The sequence below is a fragment of the Ostrea edulis genome, chromosome 10, assembly GCF_947568905.1.
Source record: "Ostrea edulis chromosome 10, xbOstEdul1.1, whole genome shotgun sequence".
NCBI lineage: Eukaryota > Metazoa > Mollusca > Bivalvia > Ostreida > Ostreidae > Ostrea > Ostrea edulis.
In genome coordinates, this window is record NC_079173.1 from 26,306,542 (window position 1) to 26,332,933 (window position 26,392).

At 33.0% G+C, this 26,392-nt stretch overlaps 1 protein-coding gene across 1 annotated transcript; it reads left to right on the top strand.

The window, feature by feature from the left end:
- The first annotated feature begins 23,288 nt into the window (after nucleotides 1–23,288).
- On the top strand, nucleotides 23,289–26,392 carry LOC125661233 (uncharacterized). Its single transcript, XM_056152354.1, has 5 exons — nucleotides 23,289–23,530; nucleotides 24,071–24,153; nucleotides 24,447–25,155; nucleotides 25,447–25,553; nucleotides 25,933–26,392. The coding sequence occupies exons 1-5, from the start codon at nucleotides 23,350–23,352 to the stop codon at nucleotides 26,317–26,319; spliced, it is 1,467 nt and encodes a 488-aa protein (XP_056008329.1). The 5' UTR covers nucleotides 23,289–23,349; the 3' UTR covers nucleotides 26,320–26,392.

The window sequence follows — 26,392 nt, forward strand, 5'->3', positions numbered from 1 at the left end:
ACACAAAAGTACTGGAGAAAAATAATAATAATAACTACACTCGATCTCGTTGCAAGCAACGAGTAGATCTTTTATCCAATTTCTAACGAGACAGGATATTAACTGGAATAATTCAATTAGTGAAGATTGACTTGATATGAAAGGAATAAATATCTACATTATTAAAAATAGAGTGATAAACAAATAAAATATATTATTTGTCAATGATAAACAACATACGTTTTATTTTATTCACTTCCGGTATCTCGGAAGTCCATAAAACGACTAAAAAGTCCACATTGAGTGTGCAGAAATCCCCACTAAAAGTCTTGATGAAAAATACAGAATTTTTCGACAAATTCCGGTTTCTAATAATCAACTTCCGGTTGAAATAATGACTTGTTATACTCTACTAGACGATATTATGAGCATTGGAAATGAAAAAAATGAAAAATTACATATTTAAGCTACTTCCGGTGGACGACCGAATTGACGGAAACGGAAGTGAAACTCGTATGTTACGTATACAAGTCACTATTTAACAACTCTGAAATTTTCAAGACTCAATATTAGACGGTTTACGAGAAAATAGCCGCAGAAAATATTAACAAATATTGGACATATCTCACAAATGACAGTGAATTTTGAAAAACAAATTGACGGTGGTCTTAAAATGGATAATGTTAATAATATATGTGAAAATCATATTAAACACATGATTTACAAGCGTGATTTATGAGGACAAAGAAATAACCATTTTTTGAAGTTTTTCTCAATAAACCGGAAGTTGCTGTTTTAACTTCCGGTAAGTATTGCACTTTTGAAACTATAAAAGAAACCTTATTTCATCATGCCAATTTCGTCTCAAGCACAGCGTTTTGAAATTTGACGTTTTCTTTGTTCACTTCCGATGACGATCGGAAGTGACGGCCAAAATAATTATATGTGTATGTCACATCTGTCAAGATCTATTATCTCTAAAAGTGAAATATTTGAACGTTTATGACAAAACGCCTTGACAAAATCTCTTTTTAAAATCGAAAATCGGACATATCTCATGTATTGAAGAAACATTTTGGAAAAAAAATGGACGTTACTCTAGAAATAGATAATGTCAATAATATATGTGAAAATCAAATCAAAGACTTGATTTATTAGCGAGATATATAGTGACAAAGAAAGACCAGTTTTTCAACATTTCTCTCCATAACGCGGAAGTTACTTTTTTTAATAGTAAGTGTTTTTCCGGCAAGTATCACATTTTCTGAAACTATTAAAGAGACCTAATCTTACCATGCAAGTGTCGTTTTAGACGCATAATTTTGAATTTGACGTTTTCTTTGTTCACTTCCGGTGACGAGCGAAATTGACGGCCGAATAAATGCTATGCGTATGTCACAACTTGAAGTCGAGATATATCATCACTGATATATTGGACGTAATTAACGACCGGAAGTAAATATCGAAAAAAGAAAAGGAATTTAGTTCATTTTATGGTGCATCTTTCCTGAAAGTTTGATAAAAATCTGTCAAGTCATATCCAAGAAATCGCGTGCACAAAATCGGGAAAAAACAATAAAAATAATAATAATAATGACAAAAAAGAGGACAAGAAACATAAAAATAAGAAAAAAGGTCTTCATATGGAAACGGAAGACCTTAATAAGAAAGATAGTAAAAACAATATGTTGCAAAACTTTGTGTGATAATAATAAGAAACAGGGTAAAACAATGTTCCAAACTTAGTTCGGGAACATAATAATAATGATAATAATAATAATAAGAAACAGAGTAAAACAGTGTGTTCCCAAACTTTGTTGGGGGAATATAATGGGGGAAAAAAAGATGCACATTCTGGGATACATTGTATAGAGAATTGTTTTAAAATTTGACCTACCAAAGCAATACAAAATAGACAGTTGGGCAAACACGGACCCTGGACACAACAGAGCTGGGATCAGGTGCCTAGGAAGAGTAAGCATCCCCTGTGTGATGTAAAACATCGATATTGCTTTTATTTTGTTACACATTTCGTATGGAAAAGAGAAATATTAATCTCTATTGATCAGTCAATCAAGAAATCATTTTGTTCAACAGCACCCTGACTCGGCAAACACGTACTCTGAAGTTGATTTTAAAAAGATGTTGGATGTTCTCACTAAAAATATATATCCGTAGTCTTTGGTGACCAGGTCTTCTAACGGTCTGTTAGAATTCAAATGGACACGAATTATGCTATTTTGTTAGCTAACCTGTTTTATATTCTCATGAAGTAGAATTTATTCAAAGGATTCTACATGACAAATAACATTTTTCCTGGCCTTCAAACAGTCATTTCGATATATTGTGAAGTCGAAATAAAAGAAACCATATAGCCTTCTATTTCTGTATCGTACTTAGAAATGTTATTGAACATACATTTTAAAAGGAAACTAGGCACTCAACCTGATGACAAACACGATGACTTCAGCTTCTCCATCGTTAACCTTGATTTATATCTATTTAGCAGTATTCAATTATCACTTTTATTAGGTATGTATGTGCCTGAATTGCTATGCTTATGATATTTTTTTTTAAATCGAGGCAAGATCCTGAAAAAAAGTTTATATTGCAGGAGTCTCAACAGTCTCGATTAAAGTCAACATTTCGCAAATTATATGCTCGTTACAACGATCTAATTTACCAGTACAACCTGTCGTTGAGTCCAATTATGTCTAATATGTTCCATACTAATTGTTAGGCCATTCTTTACACATTAACGTTGACTACGGATCACTCCGATTATAGGGCTCATGGTGGATGTGACCGGTCGACAGGGGATACGTAGTCGGTCAATAGGGAATGCTTACCCTTCTTAAACACCTGTTCCCATGTCTGGTTTACCCAGGGGTCCATGTTTCTCCAATTCTTAATTTTACATTGCTTATAATACATGCAGATATAAGATTCAACACTGTTCAACATTGTCTTTTATCTTCAATTCCTCTGCATACAATTAATATACTTACAGTTCTTGTAGCTTCGTCAATGCATCAAAGATTCCATTGGGTAACGTTGTTATGTCATTGTTACGCAAGTTTCTGAATGAAAAATATTTCCTGATTAATCTTAATTGATCAACGCTCAAAGGATGAAATATATAATTTTCTAAAATGATTCGATACGCAAATGCATGATATTTGCAGTAAACAAGTAGTTTAAATCAATCATGAATGGCTTGTCTATATTCTAAAAATTATATTTTCCATTTGGTCGAGGCCTCTGCTGGTGGACTGTTAGTCCCCGAGGGTCTCTACAGCCCAGTAGCTAAGTACTTCGTTACTAGCTTGAAAATACGGAAGCATATTTAATTGCTGTTATAAAATTTAGAAATTCATTTCAAAATTAAGGATTATCTCCCTCATGCATAGTTCTTATCCTTAGACGAATTTGACTCCACTTTTTGGGCACGCTGTTTTTGGCTATAATAGCTCTAAAACTTCATTGTTATTTCGGATTTCAAACATTTCAGTTGAGTATCACTGGAGAGACATTATTTGTCGAAATGCGCATCTGGTGCATCAAAATTGGTGCCGTATAAGTTTTACATTATGACCCCTGGGTCGAGGCCTCTGCTGGTGGACTGTTAGTCCCCGAGGTTCTATACAGCCCAGTATTTAAGTACTTCGTTATTAGCTTAAAAATACGGATGTATATTTAATTGGTACCGTATAAGTTTTATATTGATCAGAAAGTATCCAGTCAACTCGATCTAAAAGCATTACATAATTTTTAACACACTCCTCTATCTGTGATTTATATCTGAATCTCTGTCTCTTTTTTTATTATAATTTTTTTTTCCATATTCACATAATCATCAGTAATAGTTATGAAGATACATATTAATCATTTTATACATTCTCACACTCTTTCACACTACTAGTTCAGCATTATTGGTTGAATACTTCTTATTCTAGGTTACAGATCAAAAATAATGTTCCAGTTTTCCCAAAGTCTGTCAAATTTCAAAACTTCACATGATTTAAGAGCCACTCTCTGTAACCACTTAAAAAAATTCAGCACGCATAGTCACCGATTTTCACGAAACTCACCTGAATGAAACATCCATATAACATATTCAAGAAAATATATTTTAAAATTAGATAGTGATCATGGTTGCTATGGAAACAGGTACAATTTTATCAAGTTTGCCTATTTTCTAGAATTTGGTAGTTTTGGCACAAAAGTTGAATATAAAAGATTATGAATAGTCTTAAAATTCTAATTTTCATATTAAATTATAAAACAGATCCCATATTTTTCATTTAAGAAAAAAAAAATGAATAATGGACAATCCTAAATGATTTTTGTATTTGAACAAATCTGTAAAATTGTGTTTAAATTCAATGGTTTTTATGTCTTAATAACTTTTATTCGCATCCACCTCAAATAAAGTGACACAAGTTTTTAAAACAACTAATCTACTTTCTTAATAAATCTAAACTAAAACTTTTGGGAATCTACCTATTTCATACAATTTGAAGTGAATTATTTATGGGGGAAATGCATTATGTAACCAAGAGTTATTCCCCTTTGAAACTCTTCAATGTGATAAGGCAGTAAAATCACATAGAAACACAAATAATATGGCGGGATAATGTCTTACTGCATGCTGACAGAAGTTTAGACGAAGACATGTGGCATTCAAAATATTCTCTCCACTCACCCACACGAAAGGAGAAGGTGTGAGAGACATATCTCCGAGTACCAGCGTTCTAGTAATACAGGTAATTAATCTATTTACTTTGAAATTCATTCACAAGCCTTGAATTAATCAACTTGATCACAATCATTTGATGTCAAATGTTTTCATAGACATCGTGTTTCTCTAGATCTGCCAATAGCATGGCACATGTATATGATGTGCGTGCGTGCTAAATATTCACCCTTCAACTTCCCACTGCTTCAGTTGTATTGATATGACGTCAAAATGTAGACTGTGGCGTCACACATTACAGTACTTAGATCTACTTAGGCCTAATGCAGCACACTTTATTATGTAGGGGATCGTATGACTAGGACGAAATTGAAATAATAAATGCAAAATCGTTATCATTATTTGTTTTATAATAGAATTAAGTAATAGAATCATTAAAAAAATCATAGATATTTATTAATTTGAAAACTGAATGAGCTTTCGTTATTATACATATTACATAAAAGAAAAGAGACGCCCTGTTGTGATTAAGCCATTGCATACTTTTTTCCATTGATACATGAGAAAACATTGAATAAGCTCTCCTTCGTGAAATAAAGTACTGGGTCATAACATTGAATTTTATCTCTAATCTTTTCTACTTGTATTAATTCGGGGGTGGGTGGGTGGGGGGGGGGGGGTGTTATACATGTACAGATGATACTCAACTCAGAAGTGAATTGAGGTGGGGACACTATTCAGTTTTATTACACATCCATGTATTAATTATTCTTTACTTTTGATGATACTTAAAAAAATTATCAATTCTATGAATATAAATTCAATTAATTAAACAGAATTGAAATATTGTAGAAATACCAATACTGATACACCTTAGTCTATACATGTTATGCATGGAAATTTACTCTATTTGTTTTTATTTTTATTTTTTGTTCATCTTGATTTTGTTTTCATTTTACACATGTCACTAACAAAGCAAAATTATTTATTAAGGACATACAAGCAACATTTCTGATATTTTCTCAGGATTGTTCTCCCCATCTTCTTGATATAAAGAGCTATTGTATGATTTCGGGAAATAAATTCAAATTTTACCGGCCTGTCCTTATATATACAACCTGCTGTACTATTTGATTGCAACAGTTAGAAACTATCAAAATACTGAGTAGCAGTATGCTATCTCTAAAACAGACATGGTAATACAACGTGCCCCAAGATTTTTTTTTGTACAAACGAGACAGAGCGCACATTCATGAAAATTGATATATATTATTGAGAAACGTCGCATAAGTCCTCAAGTGATAAAACACCGCAAAACAATTCTCACTGTTTTGAATATTATAATTAACCCATGTGTTGATTAAATGAGGTCATACAATCACCTTAGAGTTTAGATAAAACTAAATCTAGATAAGAATACATGTATTTAAGTAAGTTATTACCTACCGTAAGAAAAGGGTTTGAATAAGATTTCATTCAAACATATAATTTAAGGAATACATATTGCAGCTACATGTAGTAGTAGATGCAGATGACATGGGGAGAACAAATAATACATTTTAGATGGAACATAAGATTTTGTTATGCTTGCATATATTCATCTTGGTATTTCTCTTAAAATTAATATTATTTATTGATTTTGTATGAAGTGTCGTATTGTCATTTTGGTGGAAGTCAGAAGCATCAGTGTATCTTCGATGCTTATGTTGCCGCAAAGGATATGATAGGGTGTGGTTCATTTAACCGGAAATAATTTCTATCAGGTCAGCAGATCACATTATATTTTAGTTGCCTCTATGCCATCGAGAAGACGATTAGCTATGATGACTATATATGCGCAAAATTAGAAAATGAAAAAGATTGTATGTGATTATCTTGTCTATTTTGTAATATATGATTCTAAAATAAAGGTATACCATTTATAATAGGATACGATTATGAAATATTCATCATCGGAACCCACTGCTCAAAGGCCGTAATTTAAGCGCCGAGCATAGGCCTAAATTTTGCAACCCTCACTGACAATGGTGATGTCTCCATATAAGTGAAAATTCTTCGGCGGAACGTTAAATGATAATCAATGAATCAACCCGTGGTTTCCAACGATGTCAGATATTAAAGATATTCACTTTCCCAGCATACTAAATGACTTCAATATGACCATCATTGGTATGTTACAGTTAGAAGCAAAGTCTTCGTATGATGTTGAAATATAATTCACATGCCTATGTTCAAAAAGATACGTTAAATGAGTGAAAAATGATGAACGTCCAGACTCTAAAAAATATAGGCCCTCAATTGTTTTGAATCAAATGCCAAGGTCACGATTCAAGGTCAAAATACTTCCTCATAAGTAACTGTAAATTGTCAAGTCATGTATTAAGAAATGTTAGTTTAATAGATTTCATAGATGGTACTGGCATAATATTTCTTGCACATACATAGTAAGCAGAGCTAATATTGAACTGCAGAGAGGGGGGGGGGGGGGGGTAAGTCCTCATGAATCAATGATAAATTACAATCTTTATGTATCCTAATTAGTTTATTTAACTTGAACAATTTTTTCAGATCAATGATTCAATTTCAATGTCACACTTAATTCGATTGGCAAGGTGAAAAAATGTACATGATAGTTTGAAATAACTGAAATATTCAAATATGCATTTTCTAAATATGGTAGTTATTTTGATGAATTCTTAAGATATACAATGCAATTTGTGATACATGTACAATACACAAATAAAAATCATGCACATTTGAATAAAAAAATAAATAAATAAAAAAAACCCAAAACTATGCATTGATTTAATTATCTGTTACAAATTAAGAGTTTTTATAATTGAATAACATGCATGATGTATAACAAAATGAGATTTACTTGAAAAGAATGTGAACATCAAGTTTGTTGTTTTGTGATATTTTATTACCATAGCAACAATGTAATATAAATTATCTATCAGTATTAATATTTTATCAACTATAACATTGACTTCAGTTGAATCTGTCTATAAAAGCATTTTTTTTTTGGTCTAAAAATTTATTTACTTTGCATGGATTTCGAATTTGAAAAGAAATAGCAATTTTCGTTTCCATGGCAACCAACATGAATTCTCACATTAAACTTGTTAAAATTTAAAATCTAACATCAGCAGCAGTCGGTTATTAAGATTATATACTTTGAATACATAGAAAATTGTATTTGGAATTACATTGAAAAATGCATCTCTACTGTCATATCATGACGAAATGCATCATTTTGTTTCCATGGAAACACAGCTTAGATGGTAGATTCCCAAACATGTCTCATTGTTATATGATAGTACTATATCTAATGTATGTTGTACAAGCATTTATATATTTCAAGCTGAATGCGGGAATTTTTATCCATCATTCAAATTTGCCTCTAAATTAGCTTTTTCAGAATGTATCAAACAACCCTCTTTTTCAGACAGAATGAAAATATAACAGAATTATTCAAACCTTTATCTAAATATCAAACTAAATAACAAAAATGCTATATAGTATCATTTGATAATGATTAAATAAGAACTAAAACAGCTTAATACAGTATAGTTGAATAAAAAATGGTCATTTTTCATGTGAAAATTGACTCTTTTGTGACCTGAATGGCATGCACGTGTTACCATGACAACAGAGTTGCATAGCAACCAAATTATGATGGTTTTACATTACTTATTCCAGATTAAGTCGATGTGCCAAATTTGAAAAAAATCGGTGACAGTGCGTGCCGGACCCCTTATATAAATGTTTAAGTGGTTACAGAGAATGGCTCTTAATTGCTACAAATTTTTCAACTTTGTATTTGAAAGAAAGATAATATATCAGCCCAGTGATATGAGGAATTTTGTTTTGTTTTGAACAATTGAAAACATATTGTTTGGTATACATAATTATGAAATTAACAACTTTATTACACAAACTGAGAGGTGTTTCACCCAAAATAACATTACTAACATTAAAACCAATTCTTTTTTATGTTTTTTCTGAAAATATGCATGCAAAGATTATTCCACAGTGCTAAAGTATAAGAACAAGACATAAACATATGTTGCATTGTTTCTACATTTTCTTTACAAAATGAACAACAGTCATTTGAAATTATACTGATTTTCTTGGGGTAATATTTCGTAGAAAGAAGCTGGTAAAGAATTCGGTACTGCAACCACTGAACTTGGGTATCAGTACTTGTTTTAAAACAAACTTTAAACAGCTCTTTGACAGAAACATTGCCTTCTAAATGTAAAACTTGTACGGTACCAATTTTGATGCACCAGATGCGCATTTCGACAAATGATGTCTCTTAAGTGATACTCAACCGAAATGTTTGAAATCCGATATAACTATGAAGTTTTAGATCTAAATATAGCCAAAAACAGCGTGCCAATCAAGTGGACAGATAATTCAGTGTTCCATTTTTGAATTGATTTGGGTATGAGATCATTACTATTTATCATATCATATAACACTCTGGAACATTTATCATTCAACAGTATAAATTCAAAGTAAAAAGGAATAAATGGTATACAATTTTCTTTAACATCTGATCTTTTAACAGACAAAGTCTTTAAAAACTTAGATATAGTACTGGTAATACTGTTGTATTGCATTGTACATACATTTGCTAGTCTAAATTTTTGTGAAAAATCTTGTAGTAATAAAAAAAATTCCATCTTTATCTAAAAAGTCTCCAATTATTTTCACACCATGTTGATACCATGTTTTAACACAAATGTCTTTATTACCAACACACATATTTGTGTTATGCCATACTGGAATAGAACTGAGTTTTTGCATGAAATACTTTTCATCCATTGCTCGAATCATTGCTAACCATGATTGAAAAACATCACGCCAAAAATCATTGCTATGGTTTATAATAGTATAAATATATTCATCTCCAAAATCTATCATTTTTTTTACCACCTCACTGCCATGTACTGCCAAAGAAGATCCACCCATGGTTTGTGACTGTTTGTTAATCTTTTAATCCAAGAACATTTTAAAGACATTATAAAATTGTTCACCTTAACCATTTTCACGCAACCTTTTAAGTAATCTTAGGTGACAATTTGTCTCTTGACCTTGTCAATCTTTGAATTCCATATAAATTAAAAAAAAAAAAACAGTTATTCAGAAAAGACAAGATATCTTTATCAGGATTTGGTAGTGTAATAAACAGATGGTTTAGCTTTGGTAAAATCAGTGATTTGGTGACTGTGACTCGACCAATGGGGGTGAGTATTCTTCTATTCCACTGGCGTATCAACGCTTTAATTTTTGGTATCTGAATATTATAATTTAAATCGACTATTTTTTTTCATATCCACAGAAAATTCTATTCCTAGTAAGTTGAAAGTAGTGCATCCCCACTCTAGTTTCCATCTTGTGTGGTGATATACTTGACTAGAGAATTCTTCAGAGCCTATCCAAACAAATTTTGTTTTTGAGCTGTTTATTTTTAATCCAGAGAAACTTGATTAGTAATCTATAGTGACAAGTGCAGCAAAAAGAGATTTTGGTGAACCATCAAGAGCCAAAGTTGTGTCGTCAGCATATTGGGAAATTTTGTGTTCCTTACCATTTACTATTATACCTTTGATATCTGTATTCTGTTTCACAAGAATAGCTAAAATTTCTGCACAAAGAATAAATAAATAAGGAGCAATAGGGTCGCCTTGTCTACAGCCTCTCTGTATATCAAATTGCTCTGATAGGAAACCACTTTGTAATACAGATGCTTTAATATTTGTATTTAAGGTTTTTATCCAAGTAATTATGCAATACCCAAAACCAAAATAACTTAAAAGCTTATATATAAAATTCAAAATCTATCAGTACAAGTAAACCTGGTGTGTTGCTGGATTCAGTGAAAGACATGAGATCATACACATACCTAGTGTTTCTCCTATGTACCGGAATTTTATAAACCAAGACTGAGTTTCCGATATCAAATAATCTAAGGTAGATTTTATTCTATAACTGAGACACCCCGATATAAGTTTATAAAGCACATTTAGAAGAGTAATTGAACGCCAGTTTTTCAGAAATTGTCTGGCGTTGTCATCTTTTGGCAAACATGTAATAATCCTCATTTTTGGTGATAAAGGGAGTTCCCTTTTCTGAAAAATATGATTAACAGCTGATACAATGTGGTTTTTGAGGTCCTTCCAAAACAATTTAAAAAATTCTACGGTGGAGCCATCACTTCCTGGTGATTTATTATTTTTCATATTTTTAAGAACTGTATATATTTCACTTTCAGATATCTTGTCATCCAAAGAGTTTGAAGCTGTCTTATCTAACCTAGGGGTGTCCGAGACATTTATGATATATTCCAAATTTATATCTAAGAGATCTGAATCTTTACATGTGTAAAGAGTTTCATAAAAATCTTTGACATGATGAAGAATATCCGCTTGGTCATATATGACCTGATCTTTATGTGTTTCTACTTTTTTGATAGTTTTGTTTAAAAAGTTACGGGATTCTAAAGAACAGAAATATTTACTAGGTTTTTCCCCTTCTACCCATTTAGCCCGCGATCTAATGATGTGACCTTGTAATTTTTCCTTCCTTACAATTTCAAGTTCAACCTTTTTTTCCTCTAAAAGTTTAAAATTAATGTTATAGTCCGACTCTATGATTTCAATCTCTTCCAGTAATTTTTTTTCAAGCCTGTCTCTTTCTTTTTTCTTAAAAGAAGAGTGTGAAATTGTTATACTTCGAATTTCCATGAGAACTTCGAGAAAAATACTATGATTGTTGTCTGTATTGAATCTCTCTCTTTATTGATTTGAGATGTTAATGGTAAACGAACACATAAGGTTTACGGCAGCTAAGAAAAATTAAGGCCCGTCACCATCAACTTCCTATATGTATATAGAAATATCCCACTATCACTTGGGTATGGTATCTACTTTCCTCAAATGTTTCGGAAAACAAGCGCATTAGTGTTTGGCTAATTTTGGTTTGTAATTCCGCATTGACTCAAAACAATTTACCAACTTAAAGTTTAAATAGATCCACGGGTGGCAACACCTTATAATCAAATTTGCCCTATAACGTGAACCAATGTTGAAAAGTGACTGTCGCATTAAATTCTCCTTATTCTCATTTTGTATGTAATGTAAATACATATACTCTTATTTTGTGTATATATCGAAAACACCCCAAATCCTGTTTGGTGCCTCTTTTTACGCAGCTCTAATAAGAACCTAACTTCACTGGACTTTAAACCACCAGCCCGTGCGGAATTCAGTTTGGACACGGCAGTCTAGCAGGATTGAAGTTTTCATACTTCTCTGCATATCAGTTTATATTGATCAACAAACTTTTTCCGACCCTATGCATGGCGTATACATGATGCAGCATATGATCCAGCTTTTCTGAGGTAAGGTGTTTTCTTTACTACTCAGCAGCTTGTCTATTGTTTTATGTTATTTTAACAGTCCTAAAACATCCAGTTACGGAGTTCCTTAGTGTTAACCTAATTTCATGCATGTGATTTTCATTCGTTCCAAAATGGTACTAATTGAAACAAGTGTTCATTGTGTGGTGCAGTATTATAGTCATAAAGTAGACTTTGTCCAATATCTGTAAATGCATAGGAATGCAATGTAAAACTTCAATGTCTTTGTGGAGTCTTTCCAATAGACAAAAGTATAAATGTATTGTCTTAAACATAAGGCATGTCCAGAATGTGTTATCTGCAAATGAGGTAATGTTGTGTGTGTATTTATGTGTAATGTAACGCTACTCAGTGCGTATAAGTAATTTATTACAGTTTATGGATGTGTATCAAAACAGGTCCTCTCCCTGTGGTCTACTACAGATATCCTGATGTAACCAGTGTATGCAGGATGTGGAGTGTAATCGTATAGTACAAGAACAACCAAGCTACAGGAGTGGGTACACCGGTCAAACCCCACATAGGTCTAAGGTAATGAGCCAAGATCATTGACATTTGTGGAATTATTATTCTAAAATGATTAAATACGCAAAAGCATGATATTTGAACAACATTTGGTTTAAACAAGTGATACAATTCCACCGTGAACGATTTGTCTATTTTCTAATAATAATAATTTCCATTAAAACTTGTAGATCAAAAATTATTCAGTCATCTTGAAATGAAAACATTACATCATTCTCTATCTGTGTATTATATTTAAATATCTTTCTTTATTGATTTGGGACGTTAATGGTAAACAAATACATACGGTTTATGGCAGCTAGGAAAAATTATGGTCCGCCACCATCAACTTCCTATAACTATCTATTTTGTATTGCTTGTAGGAGTTATGAGATTGATCTCTGTTCGTTATCGTCACCTTGCATGTATGTAGAAATATTCCACTATCACCTGGAATGATATCTACGTCGTCCAACTGATTCAATAAACAAGCGCATGTTCTGCGTATGATCGATTTGGTTTGTAATTTCCCATTAGCCCAAATCAAATTTCCAACTTATAGTTTATATAGGTGTACGGGTGGCAACACCTTAGAGGCAAATTTACATTATAATGAGAACTAATGTTGAAAAGTAACTAGTAATAAGTCCAAAGTACAGTTGCTAGTCCTTCAACTCTACCTATAGAAATACCAACACCCTTTTACCTATTAACAAAATCATTTTTAATCCTATGTGGATTGGATATTTCCACATGAACTTCAAATAAAAAACCCGCAACATATACATCTACATCTGCTTTGTACTTAGTTATTTTATTGAAAATAAATCTTTACGACAAACTAACGACACACGAAATTATTTTAGCTTCTCCATCAGCTTCCAATATCTACATAACATGTAACAGTATCCCATTGTAACCTGTATATGATGTTTAATATCTCAACTGTTTCGATACCCAAAACCTTGTTCTCCTTATGATCTGTTTTATTGTGGCAGGTTTCTGACAAATAATTGGAAGTTGAAATTACAGAAGTTTCAACAGTTTCGTTGATGGTCACCATTTCGGAAATTCTGTGTTCGTTATAACGATCTAATTTACCAATACAATCTGCCGTTGAGTCAAATTATGTATAATGTGTTTCATACTATATGTTAGGCCATTCTTTACACCCTGATTTTGACTGCGGATCACTCCGCTTATAGAGCTCATGGTAGATGTGACCAGTGGACAGGGGATGCTTTTTCGGTCGATAGGGAATGGTTACGCGGTTGAGTTAAGGCTTTCCCCATAAAATTTTTAATACCAGTGCTGTACATAAATATACTTTACCGCACTGGCATAATGCACGACGTCACAATGAAAAATACGTCATGACGAAGGTCATGACGTACATATCTACAGTCCTTTTGTGGCTGGAAATGTCAAAATATTGTTTCGTTATTTACCATCGCTCTCAAACGGTAAACTGCAATTGTGTAAAAGTTTCTGTCAAATGGGTTATATTAATTCTCTCTGGTATTGAAAAAGTTTCATTTCTTCTTTATATAGCATACATGCTAAAGTAATATCCATATTATATTGTGATCTTGATATCACCCCTAATGTACACGTATAGTTACTTTCACAATAGACTAATTTGCATAAACAGGGTTTCTGAACATAAAAATTTCATCATTGGCAGGAGACGCCGAGGTTTTTAAGTGAAAGAAGTTTGATTTATGTGACATGTGAACTTCAGTGCCAAAGGAAAGTTAGGGGAGCAAGTTCTGGCTTCAACAGAAAATATGTTTTTCAGACTAGATTCAACTTCGTATGTGCAAACATTGCTGCATCTTGCATATTCAATGCAAAAATTAGACATGTTACAAGTCACAATAAACTTGCTCTCAGCACTTTTCAAATTAAGAAATTAATATGCTTTGAAGTTATATTAACTTCAACTTGCATTGATATCTGGATATCGTGCCAATTCAACGATTTATACATTCACGATACGTTTTTATCTTGCTGTTTGATCACGTGATATACAGTTGATGTAGAGACTGTCGGTCTGGTGAAAAATGTATAAGAGGTCGATATGCTCTTAATGATATATACATACTGTTTTTGTATAAAAGGGTTGTGTTTACAGAATTTGTCACAAATTGATCTGTTTATTAACGCTTTTTTCCTGACATATTTGTATGGCCCTACTTAACACAACTGCGTACTTTTCTTAAACACCTGTCCCCATGTTTGGTTTACCCAGGGGTCCATGTTTCTCCAATTCTTAATTTTGCATTGCGTATACTACATATAAGATTTATCACTGCTCAACACAGTTCATTATGTTAATCTCCTCTGCATACAAATAATTGTTTTGTATATACATATACTTACAGTATCACTAACTTCGTCAATGCATCAAATATTCCATTTGGTAACGTTGCTATTTTATTTGCTCACAATTATTTAAATCAAAAAGATTTTCTGATTAACCTTAATTGAACAACGCTCAAATGATGAAACAAATCATTTTCTAAACTGATCCAATCTGCGACAGCATATTTTGCACTAAATTTGGTTTTAAACAAGTCATTTGAATCCATCACGAACGGTTAGTCAATTATATAATAATTATATTAAACGTGTTGATCAGAAAGTATCCAGTCAACTCGAAATAAAAACATCACATAATTCACTATCTGTGTTTTCTATTTGAATCTCCTTTTTTTTTTTATTGATTTGGGACGTTAATAGTAAACGAACAAATAAGTTTTATGGCAGCTAAGAAAAATTAAGGTCCGTCACCATCACCTTCCTATATGTATGTTACAGTATTTCACTATCACATGTGTATGATATCTGCGTCGCACAACTGATTCGATAAACAAGCGCATCTGTGTATAATTGATTTGAGTTTGTAATTTCTCATTGACTCAGAAGAAATTCCCAAGTTATAGTTTATATAGATGTACGGGTGACAACACCTTCAGCGCAAATCTGCATTATAATTACAACCAATGTTGAAAAGTGACTAGTTTCTCAGAACTACAGTTGTTAGGCTTTCGTCTTTACATTTAGATATATCGACGACGTTTTACCTATCAACAAAATCATTTCATTCATATGTAGAGTTGATATTTCCACATGAACTTGAAATAAAAACACCACATATACCTCTACATATATTTCGTACTTAGATATTTTATTGAATATAAAACTTAACGGCAAATTAATGACACACGGAATGATTTAATCTTCCCCTCAACTTCCCATAGCTACATAACATGTAGCAGTATTCCATTCTCAACTGTATATGATGTTCATATATCTTAACTGATTCGATACTCAAAACCTTGCTCTCCTTATATTTTTTTTAATCAAGGCAGGATTCTTACAAAGAAGTCGATATTACAGGAGTTTCAACAGTCTCGTTTATGGTCAACACTTCGCAAATTCTATGCTCGTTATAACGATCTAATTTACCAATACAATCTGCCGTTATGTCAAATTATATCTAATCTTTTTTTCATACTAATTATTAGGCCATTCTTTACCCACTGGTGTTGACTGCGGATAACTCCATTTTTAAGGCTCATGGTAGATGTGACCGGTCATAAGGGGATGCTTAGTCGGCAGATAGGAAATGTTTACTCTTCTTAAACACATGTTCCCATGTATGGTTTACCCAGGGGTCCATGTTTATCCAACTCTCAATTTTGCATTGCTTATAATAGATATACGATTCATCACTTCAACATTGTTCGTAATCTGCACCTACTCTGTATAAAAATAATTATAACTTGCAGTGTCATTGCATCAAAAAGTCCATTTGTAACGTTGCTATTTTATTTATCCCCAAGTATCTTAATCAAAAATATTTCCTGATTAACCTTAATTGATCAACACTCCCATGATGAACTATATAATTTTTTAAACTTATCCCATTTGCGACAGCACGGTATTTGCACTATATTTGCCTTTGAACAAGTAATTTAAATCCATCATGAACGGTTTGTCTATTTTCTAATATTTATATTTTCCATTACATTTATTGATAAGAAATTATCCAGTCAACTCGAAATAAAAGCATCACATAATTTTTAACTGTGTTTTATATATATCTGAATATCTCTCTTTATTGATTTGGGACGTTAATGGTAAACGAACACATAAGGTTTATGGCAGCTAAGACAAATTAAGGCCCGTCATCATCAACTTCCTATACGTATATAGACATATCCCACTATCACTTGGGTATGGTATCTACGTTCCTCCACTTATTCGATAAAGAAGTGCATTAGTGTTTGATTAATTTTGGTTTGTAATTTCGCATTGACTTAAAACAATTTACCAACTTAAAGTTTATATAGTTGCACGGGTGACAACACCTTATAAGCTAATTTGCCCTATAATGTGAACAAATGTTGAAAAGTGAGTGTAGCATTAAGTTCTCCTTATTATCATTTTGTATGTAATTTAAATACATATACTCCTATTTTGTGTATATATTGAACACACCCCAAATCCTGTTTGGAACCTCTTTTTACTGTGCCCTAATTTGAACCTAACTTGATTGGACTTTAAACCACCAGCCCGTCCGGAATTCAGTTTGGACACGACAGTCTAGCAGGATTGACGTTTTCATACTTCTCTGCATGTATGTAATGTAAAACTTATACGGTACCAATTTTGATGCACCAGATGCGCATTTCGACAAATAATGTCTCTTCAGTGATGCTCAACCGAAATGTTTGAAATCCGATATTGATCAACAAACCTTCTCCGATGCTATACAAGGCGTATACATGATGCAGCATATGATCCAGCTTTTCTGAGGTAAGCTTTTTTATTTACTACTCAGCAGTTTGTCTATTGTTTTATGTTGTTGTTTTTTTGACTGTCCTAAAACATCCAGTTACCGAGTTCCTTAGTGTTAACTTAATTCCATGCATGTGATTCTCATTCGTTTCAAAATGGTACTAGTTGAAACAAGTGTTCTGTGTATGGTGCAGTATTATAGTCATAAAGAAGATTTTGTCCAATATATGTAAATGCATAGCAATGCAATGTAAAACTTCAATGTCTTTGTGGAGTCTTTCCAATAGACAAAAGTATAAATGTATTGTCTTAAACAGAAGACATGTCCAGGATGTTATCTGCAAATAAGATAATTTTATGTGTGTATTTATGTGTAATGTCACGCCACTCAGTGCGTATAAGTAATATATTACATTATATGGATGTGTATCAAAACAGGTCTTCTCCCTGTGGTCTACTACAGTTATCTTCATATAACCAGTGTATGCAGGATGTGGAGAGTAATCGTATAGTACAAGGTCAACCAAACTCCAGGAGTGGGTACATCCGTCAAACCCACAGAATTCTACGCTAATGAGCCAAGATCATAGACACTTGTGGAATTAGGATCATGATCTTTATGATATATTGTACATAATAAACTCTTTATATCTACATTGTGACTTTTTAATGTGTTAGCTTGATATGGTTACAGTCAGTTCGTCCATCTGTGATAGTGACCAGTAAATTCTTAGAAGTATATTTGTTAGAGTGTCAACTTTACATTTAGATATATCAACGACGTTTTACCTATTAACAAAATCGTTTTCATTCATATATCGATTCGATATATCCAACAACAAAAAAAAAAGAAATAAAAAACACCACATATACCTCTACACCTGCTTCGTACTTGGATATTTTATTTAAAATAGATCTTATCGGCAAACTTATGACACAAGGAATGATTTGAACTTCTCCATTAACTTCCCATATCTACTTAACAGGTAGTAACTAGTCCATCATCAACTGTAAATAGTGTATATATCTACTCAACTGATTCGGAACGCAAAACCCTGTTTTCTTTATGATTCTTTTTTAAAGCAAGACGGGTTCCTTACAAAATTTCAACAGTCTTGTTTAATCTTAGCATTTTGCAATTTATATGGTCGTTATAATGATCTAGTTTGCAAATACAACCTGCCATTGCCTCAAACAATGTTTGACGTGTTTTGTATCAATTGTTTTTTGTACACACTGATTCTAACTACCCATTATTCTGTTTTCATTATCAAGATATAGGACTCAGGAAGGATGTGACCGGTCACAGGTATGATTACTCTTTCTAACCATCTTATCCCAACTCTGGTATATCCAGGGGTCCTTATTTGTCGAACTCCTGTTTTTTGTATTCCTTATTGGAAAGGTGAAGATAACGGACAGTGATCGATCTCATAACTCATATAAGCGGGTCACACTCGCGGTGAGCCCTATATCCTAATCAGGTAAACACAGTTAACCGTAGTCAAAATAAGTGTGCCAAGAACGGCCTAACAATCGGCATGAAACACGTCCGACAGCATATGACCCAGTGATAGGTTGTATTGACGAACTAGATCGTTATAACGACCATAGAAATTGGGAAATGTTCACTTCAATCGAGACTGTTGAAACCCCTGTACCATCACCTTGTTTGCCAATACCTTGCCTTGCTTTAATAACTGACCACACGCAAAACAAGCTTTTGCTTCAGTTGAGAGATATCAACATCATATGCAGGTGATCCTGGAATATTGTTACATAAATATGGGAAGTTGACGATGGAGAAGCTGTACTCATCCTTTTTGTCATATAGTTGAATTGTCAGTTTGCCGTTAAAGCTGACATGAATTAATAAATCTAGTGTAATTCTATAGAACCGCCATATTTCTCTGATAATCCGCCATATTAGTTTGATATTCTGTCGTTATATGTATCAGTTTCGCATGGTATACAATGTATAAGGGGACGGGTTTCACTACGCTTCACGTCACATCAGTGTCTTCGATTTACCTGTGCGAGTAGCTTCGACAGGTAACAAGTACATATCCGATACTAAATTATAGGACATTAACCCCTTCTCTACCGTACCGGTCAATTTGACCGGTGGCGCGTAAAAACGGGACAGCGCAAAAGGAGTGCCTCTAAATCTTTCAAACTACGGTCATAAAATATATGATCTATATATCATATTTTTGGAAATTTTCTCTATTTTTTAACTATGTAAAAATCAGTTAAGTAAATAAAGTTATTAAATTAATAAAAGCATTTAAAGCGAAAGATGGCTTCGTCTAAATATGACGCAACACTTTGTCGCAAGGCCATTTTCCCCCTCGATACGATTTTTTTAATCTCCCGTATGAATGCACTATTTTTTATATTTTTCAAAAGCATATATTCCCTGCTTTCAGAACATATAAAAATTATTTCTAATGCCTGGCAAAGTTACAAGAAAATAGCTATTTTTTGCACATGTACGCTTTCTTACAATTTTATTTCGCAATGTTTAAACAGATCGACGTTTTACCAATATTCATATATGGAAATAGGGAAAAGTAAATACAGCCTGTAAAAGTACAGGAAATTTTCTTTTTGATGGGCCCTAATTCGTGTTGTAATTCTTGTTAGTTTCTATATTACGATAAAATGAAATTGGGACATGCTGCGCGGTTTTCTTTAAAATTAGCGATAAAACGTCGGTGCTGAAAGCGGTCGACGCGCATCGCACTATAAAGTAGTGAAAACTATTTGTATTGTCCTCTGTTGGTAATATGAGTACTTTTTGATACACTAAAACAATATACATATATGTATGAAAGAATCAGTCAGGTATTCTCTGCTTTAAAAAAAAAAAGAAGTATAAAAACCATTATTGGTAAATAACAGTTTCACCACCTACTTGTATTGTAACTTCATAAAACATCTAATGAGAATGTTACGTCGGTAGAGTGAATAAAAAAATACTTCAAATTCAGATATAAACGTTATGTAATATTTATTCGGTATAGAAATATTTTTTTTCTGCCAAACAAAGAAAACAAAAAGACCAGTCTGCATATTGTATATATAATACTTTTCCCCCCGTGATCCGGATCGCGGCCGCGGGGTTTTCTGAAAGTGTCCACGGACAGCACACGTGTTTCCGTTTCAACGAAAACAACAACACAACAAATGCTTGTATTGTATTTTACATCTTGAAACGACCTGATGTCAGATGAAGAAGTCTGAAGATACCTTGGATATCCTGTTGCAGGATGACCCAAACGATCATGCATTCAGTATAAACATGTAAGTTGATGTAGCCACATAGGCCGACTAGAAGAAAAAAACGTTCGCGGTTATGTCATGTTATGAAAAATGCACGATTAATATATTAACCGCGATTTGATGCCATAATTTGTCGTTTCATGAAAGAAAATATTTATATTTTATGATATCTAAACCAAGTGTATAACACCCAATTGTTTATTAAGAGCTGAACATATCTGACATCAATTAATCTGTCCTGGCCCGGCATTAATCAGTCTGACTCCCCCACCTTTTGGTATCTCCTCACCTGACGCGCGAGTGTAAGAAGAGGGTGGATTTAATGTACGATGAGAAAAGGGTGGAATGGTTTTAATCAGACTAGGCATTCATGACCATTGGTGCGGAGGCTATTTTCCAAGATTTTCTATGTTTATAAAAAAAATTATCTTTCTATGAAAAGAAAACACAATCTGTTAGGAAAGCCTATATTGCATTATTGTATTATCGTAATAATATAATTTATTACCGTAATTTGAGGTTTTTCTTCATATTGTAACAGAAATAAAAACAAAATGTGTGTTTGGGACAAAAGGTGTACGGGGGGGGGGGGGGGTAACATCAATCAAAATCTGGTTATGACAGGCTATGGAAAAAGCATTTAATTATATGATCCATACTATTAGTTACACAGTTAGTTAGTGACCTGATACGGAAAAATACATGGTGTGAAAAGAAACCCGTATCGGGCGGGGCGAAGCCTCGCCCGATACGGGTTTTCTTTTCACACCATGTATTTTTCCGTATCAGGTCACTAACTAACTGTGTAACGAATTTATCACGTCGAAGACCTCTAACTGTATATGTGGGGGTCTATATCATACAACTTAGTCAAATGTCTTTCCTTTTGACACGGCTGCAAGTCGAACCCGACGATAAATAAAATTACTCACCCAATACGGATTTTACTCGCATGATACGGTTTTTTTTCACGGCGTCATGTGACCAAGATCTGACCAATTAGATTTCAACAATTTTGTCTGAGGCGTGATAAATGCTGGTGTGCTATGAGCTGATGGGCATGTGCCCACTTCTTGCTTAGATTTTCTCTAATTTCAAGTAAATCCACACCCCATCAGAGTAGTACCATGCCAGGGGATTTAGACACTGTGTACAATGAAGAACCAATTCAATTCTACTTTAAATCTGGGGCCATTCAATTTCCCTCAGAGGCACAATATTTTCGCTGGACACTGTATATTTTAACTTGAATTTCTTCAGTATTTGCTCCCATTGTATATGTTGGGCATAATGCTAACACCTCCATGATGTATAGTGGGTTTTTTTTTTCAATACGCACTCTGCTACACTCCCAAAGAATAATAAAATATTCCATTCATTTGATTTCTAACATATGTATGTAAAACTTATACGGTACCAATTTTGATGCACCAGCTGCGCATTTCGACAAATAATGTCTCTTCAGTGATGCTCAACCGAAATCTTTGAAATCCGAAATAACTATGTATGTAATCCCTTACCAAATAGCACTTCAAATATAGGACATCTCTATCTTTAAATAAATATGATCAGTACTTTCGTGCGAAACTGTCCCTTACTATCATGAAGTTTATATTCTGCTTTAAAACACAAACCAATAATTCTTAATTGTATTTTTTCATCTTTAAAAAGGTTATTGACATCCCAATATTTAGTGGGAAGCTTCCGGGTATCTTCCACTAGTGACAGTCTACTGGCAAATCCAGACATGCATTGGAAGTATGTTGATGTGGAGGACAAAGGGACACCTGATCCAAGAACTGTGGCATTTCATTCGGAGTGACAACCTGGCATGCAGTTGGTATGACTCTTTGAGGTTGAATATAGAGTTAAATCCGTATACATTTAGTTAACATTCAAATGAATCCAGATAATACATTCACAAATGGAATCATGGCATTATGATACACTGATATGCGTGTACCATTTTACTGTTTATCGTTGCATTACTAGGTATCACATGCATACAAAAAGAGACAAAACACGGAAAATCATTATTCTGTTTCTTATTATAAGGTATGATAAGTGTTTTAAATGCTGACAAATATGGTATGATGGCCAATACTGATTTTATTTGCATTTTTTATTTTCAGATATGGGACCTGATTATTCAGAGAATTGCAGATTTTATGAAGCTGTTTTTTGACAGAAGATTTGGTTTTCTCCATCTGTGTTGCCACCAACCATTATGCTGTGATGGTCATATCTAGGGGGAAGGCTTGTCATATGCTTCCCAAGGAAGTTCGAAGCCTCTCACTGAAGAGGAACTGTACAGGTATTACTAGTTTTAAAGTACCTATATTGTGACAGTGATTTCCAGTTTAAAACGAATAATAAAATGCATTTTATAAGATTACCTTTACCAAAATTAATCTGGCTGTGCATCTAACGCATTTATTAAATGTGTATTACAATTACCCCAGATAAAATTTTACAAGTAATTAAACGCATAATTTTCAGAGGGCCTTGATTATAGAAAACATTTACAGAGCCAATTGAGTATTCAAGAGATCTGAGAATACATCAGTATAGACCGATCTTAATTAGATGCTCATAAATAGTCATATAAAACCGAAAGCGAGGCTAAGCTAGGTTCCCATATGTAAACAACATGGCGTGCTCCAGTGCAACTGCTACTACGACTGCTTTTACGAAGGATTTATCTCTTGTTCCCGATGTTACATTCGCATTCGTTGAGAATTTTATTAAATCTCAATCAACTAGCTCCGGAAAGGAACAAATGACTAAAGGTTTCAAGTACTACAGTGAGCAATATGTGCAGTCTGTGTCGGGTAAGTTGGCAAAAATTCATACAACAATATAACAATGTACGATTTTCCTTTCTGGTGTTCTGGAAAAGCTGCAGTTTTAATAATTCAGTATGAGAGATTATCCAATTAACCTAATATAAGGCTGCTTTTTCAAAATGATGGACAACATGAACGGTAAATAATAAAGTTTATCACCCAAATCAATTGAAAAGGGGGGGGGGGTCCATTTTCGTTGTGCTTCGAGTGGTCTAATAATTTCAAGGTGTTTGTTTGCTGACCATACAGTTAACATTAATTATGCATTGTCTACTATCAATGTTGTCAGAGAAGAGTGGAAGCCTCTGGATTAATAATTTTCAATCAATTCAAAAGTAAAGGGAAAAAAGTTTCAAAATGATTTTTTATAAAAAGCATGATCATGTAGAATTGTATAAAATGTGTTTACATATAATTCATCATACATTACTTATGGTTTTTCTTTCTTCACGCTGAATACACACCGTATCATATAGAAAAATATGAAGATGTGGTATTGTCAATCACAATTATGTTATTTTTCAGTTTATGAAGATAATGAGGGTTGCCTTGTTAAAGGGAAATGTTACAGATCACAAAGGAAAAATGAGTCTCCCCATGATATAAAGGTATAAAAAATAAGTTCTCTTCGGTTCATTTTCACTTAGAAATATTTAAAACAAATGTTACATACATGTACATATACTGCATATGTGTTATGAAAATTAAAAAATGGTGTAGGTGCATGTAAAGATATAATTTTTAATGACATTCATCTAATTTCGTTAATTTTTATCCCTTTATAAACATTTGTTTGTTGTCTCATTTGGTCATCTATATACATTTTAAGTACATGTACATTGTACATATACACATGTACATGCATATATTTCAATATTGAACTTTTCATTCCCTATTTTAGGTCTTGATCAATCAGGAACAAGTAGAATATTCATTCTGCACATGTGCCATTGGACAAAGTGGATATTGCGGCCATGTAACAGCGCTACTCTACCAAATAGCCTTTTATAAACTGATGAAATATAAGCTTATTCCAACAGATATTGCAAGAACTTCATTACCCCAAACGTGGCATGTTCCAAGAGGTGAAAAACTACAGGGAGAAAAGGTTGACAATATTGTTGTGCAAGGGTACGACCGGAATAACCCACAGAGAGCTACAAAAGGAATTAAGTCAACCTTATATAATCCTATATGTGGAGAGGAGGAATTGGATGTGAATGGGTTTTTGGATGAAATCAAGGACCTAAACATCATGTTTAACACATCAGTAGAAAATTCAACAGAAAGGGTGCAGACAAAATTTGGCAATTTTCAAAAAGGAAGTGTACTCAGCTATCAGCAGAAGTTAGCAACTGATTATGTTCTTAATCTGATGGAAGTTAATGACTTTCCAAATTTGCCAGTGAGGAATGTAATGAAGGATAATGTGTCATATGTACTGAGTGAAAATCAAGTAAAAAAATTTGATTCCTTGAAATTAACAGAGCTTGAGAGCATTGAAATGGAGGAAAGCACCCGGGAGCAGTCGAATGATCCGAAGTGGCATAAACTGCGGCATGCTAGAATCACAGCTTCATCATCAGGGGAAATTGCCAAGCGACGGGCAGGTAATTATTGCAAATAATACTTTTTAAACAGTCTTTTTTTCATAGATCTTTTTTAAAACTTGCAATGTAAACAGCAATAAAAATAAATTTTGGTATTATAAGCATTTGATTTAGAAATTTTCAGGAAAAAAAAAGAAAAATTTAAAGAAAAGAAAAAAATAGTAAAATTTTCTTTTACTTAACAACATGTACAAAAAAGTTACTTACATGTACATTGTATCACCCAACAAACATTGCTTATTGTTCATGTTGTTAAAAATTGTAAAGACAACATTTTGCATATTTTTTCAGATGGCAGAAAACTAGCAGAGAGGTTACAAACAGCTAGACGTTTTCAGTCTGCTGCTATGAAACGTGGCATTGAGACTGAAGGTGTTGCTGCTCAAGCATATAGTGAGGTAAATTGTACTTTACTTGATGGCATGTTACATGTACATGTATATCATTGACTTACATTTGCATCATATCCTTTCATTTTATATATAGATTGACATATACATTTTGTATAGAATGAGTTATATTTTTCTTTCCGTGCTTGTATTCTACATAGGCAGCTGACGATTTTATTAAAAAAAATCAGATAAAGAATAACTGTCAAGGAGACCTCACACTGTCTACATGTACATATAAATAATGTATAGAACAGCATCCATGTATATTGAATCAGATTTATTGTGCAACTGAACCTGTTGATGAATTTACTAATTGTATTTTTACTGTTCTTTTTTTCAATTTTATTATGGACATTATTATTATTATTATTTTTTTTTTTTACAGAAAATGGATAACAATGTTAATCTGTATCCTTGCGGAGTGGTTGTTAGTCCTTTTTCTCATTGGTTGGCTGCAACTCCAGACAGGAAAGTTTACTGTCCATCAAGGGATCCACCTTTTGGATTGCTAGAAATAAAGTGCCCGGACACTGACGACTTGTCAAAAGTGAAATGTCTTCGAGAGGACAATGGACAATTAAAATTAAAAACAAACGATAACTACTATTACCAAGTTCAAATGCAAATGGCTGTAACAGGATTAGAGTGGTGTGATTTTTATGTATGGTTGGAAAATGTATCTCACTTGGAAACAATTTATTTTAATGAGCAGTTCTGGCAATGTGCAAAAGACAAATTGGATTTATTTTTTCTGACTTATTATTTGGAATAAAATTTGTATTTCAGTTATTTGCTAAATATGTGATATTGTTAGATGAAATAAGAACAAAAAATGTGAAACATAA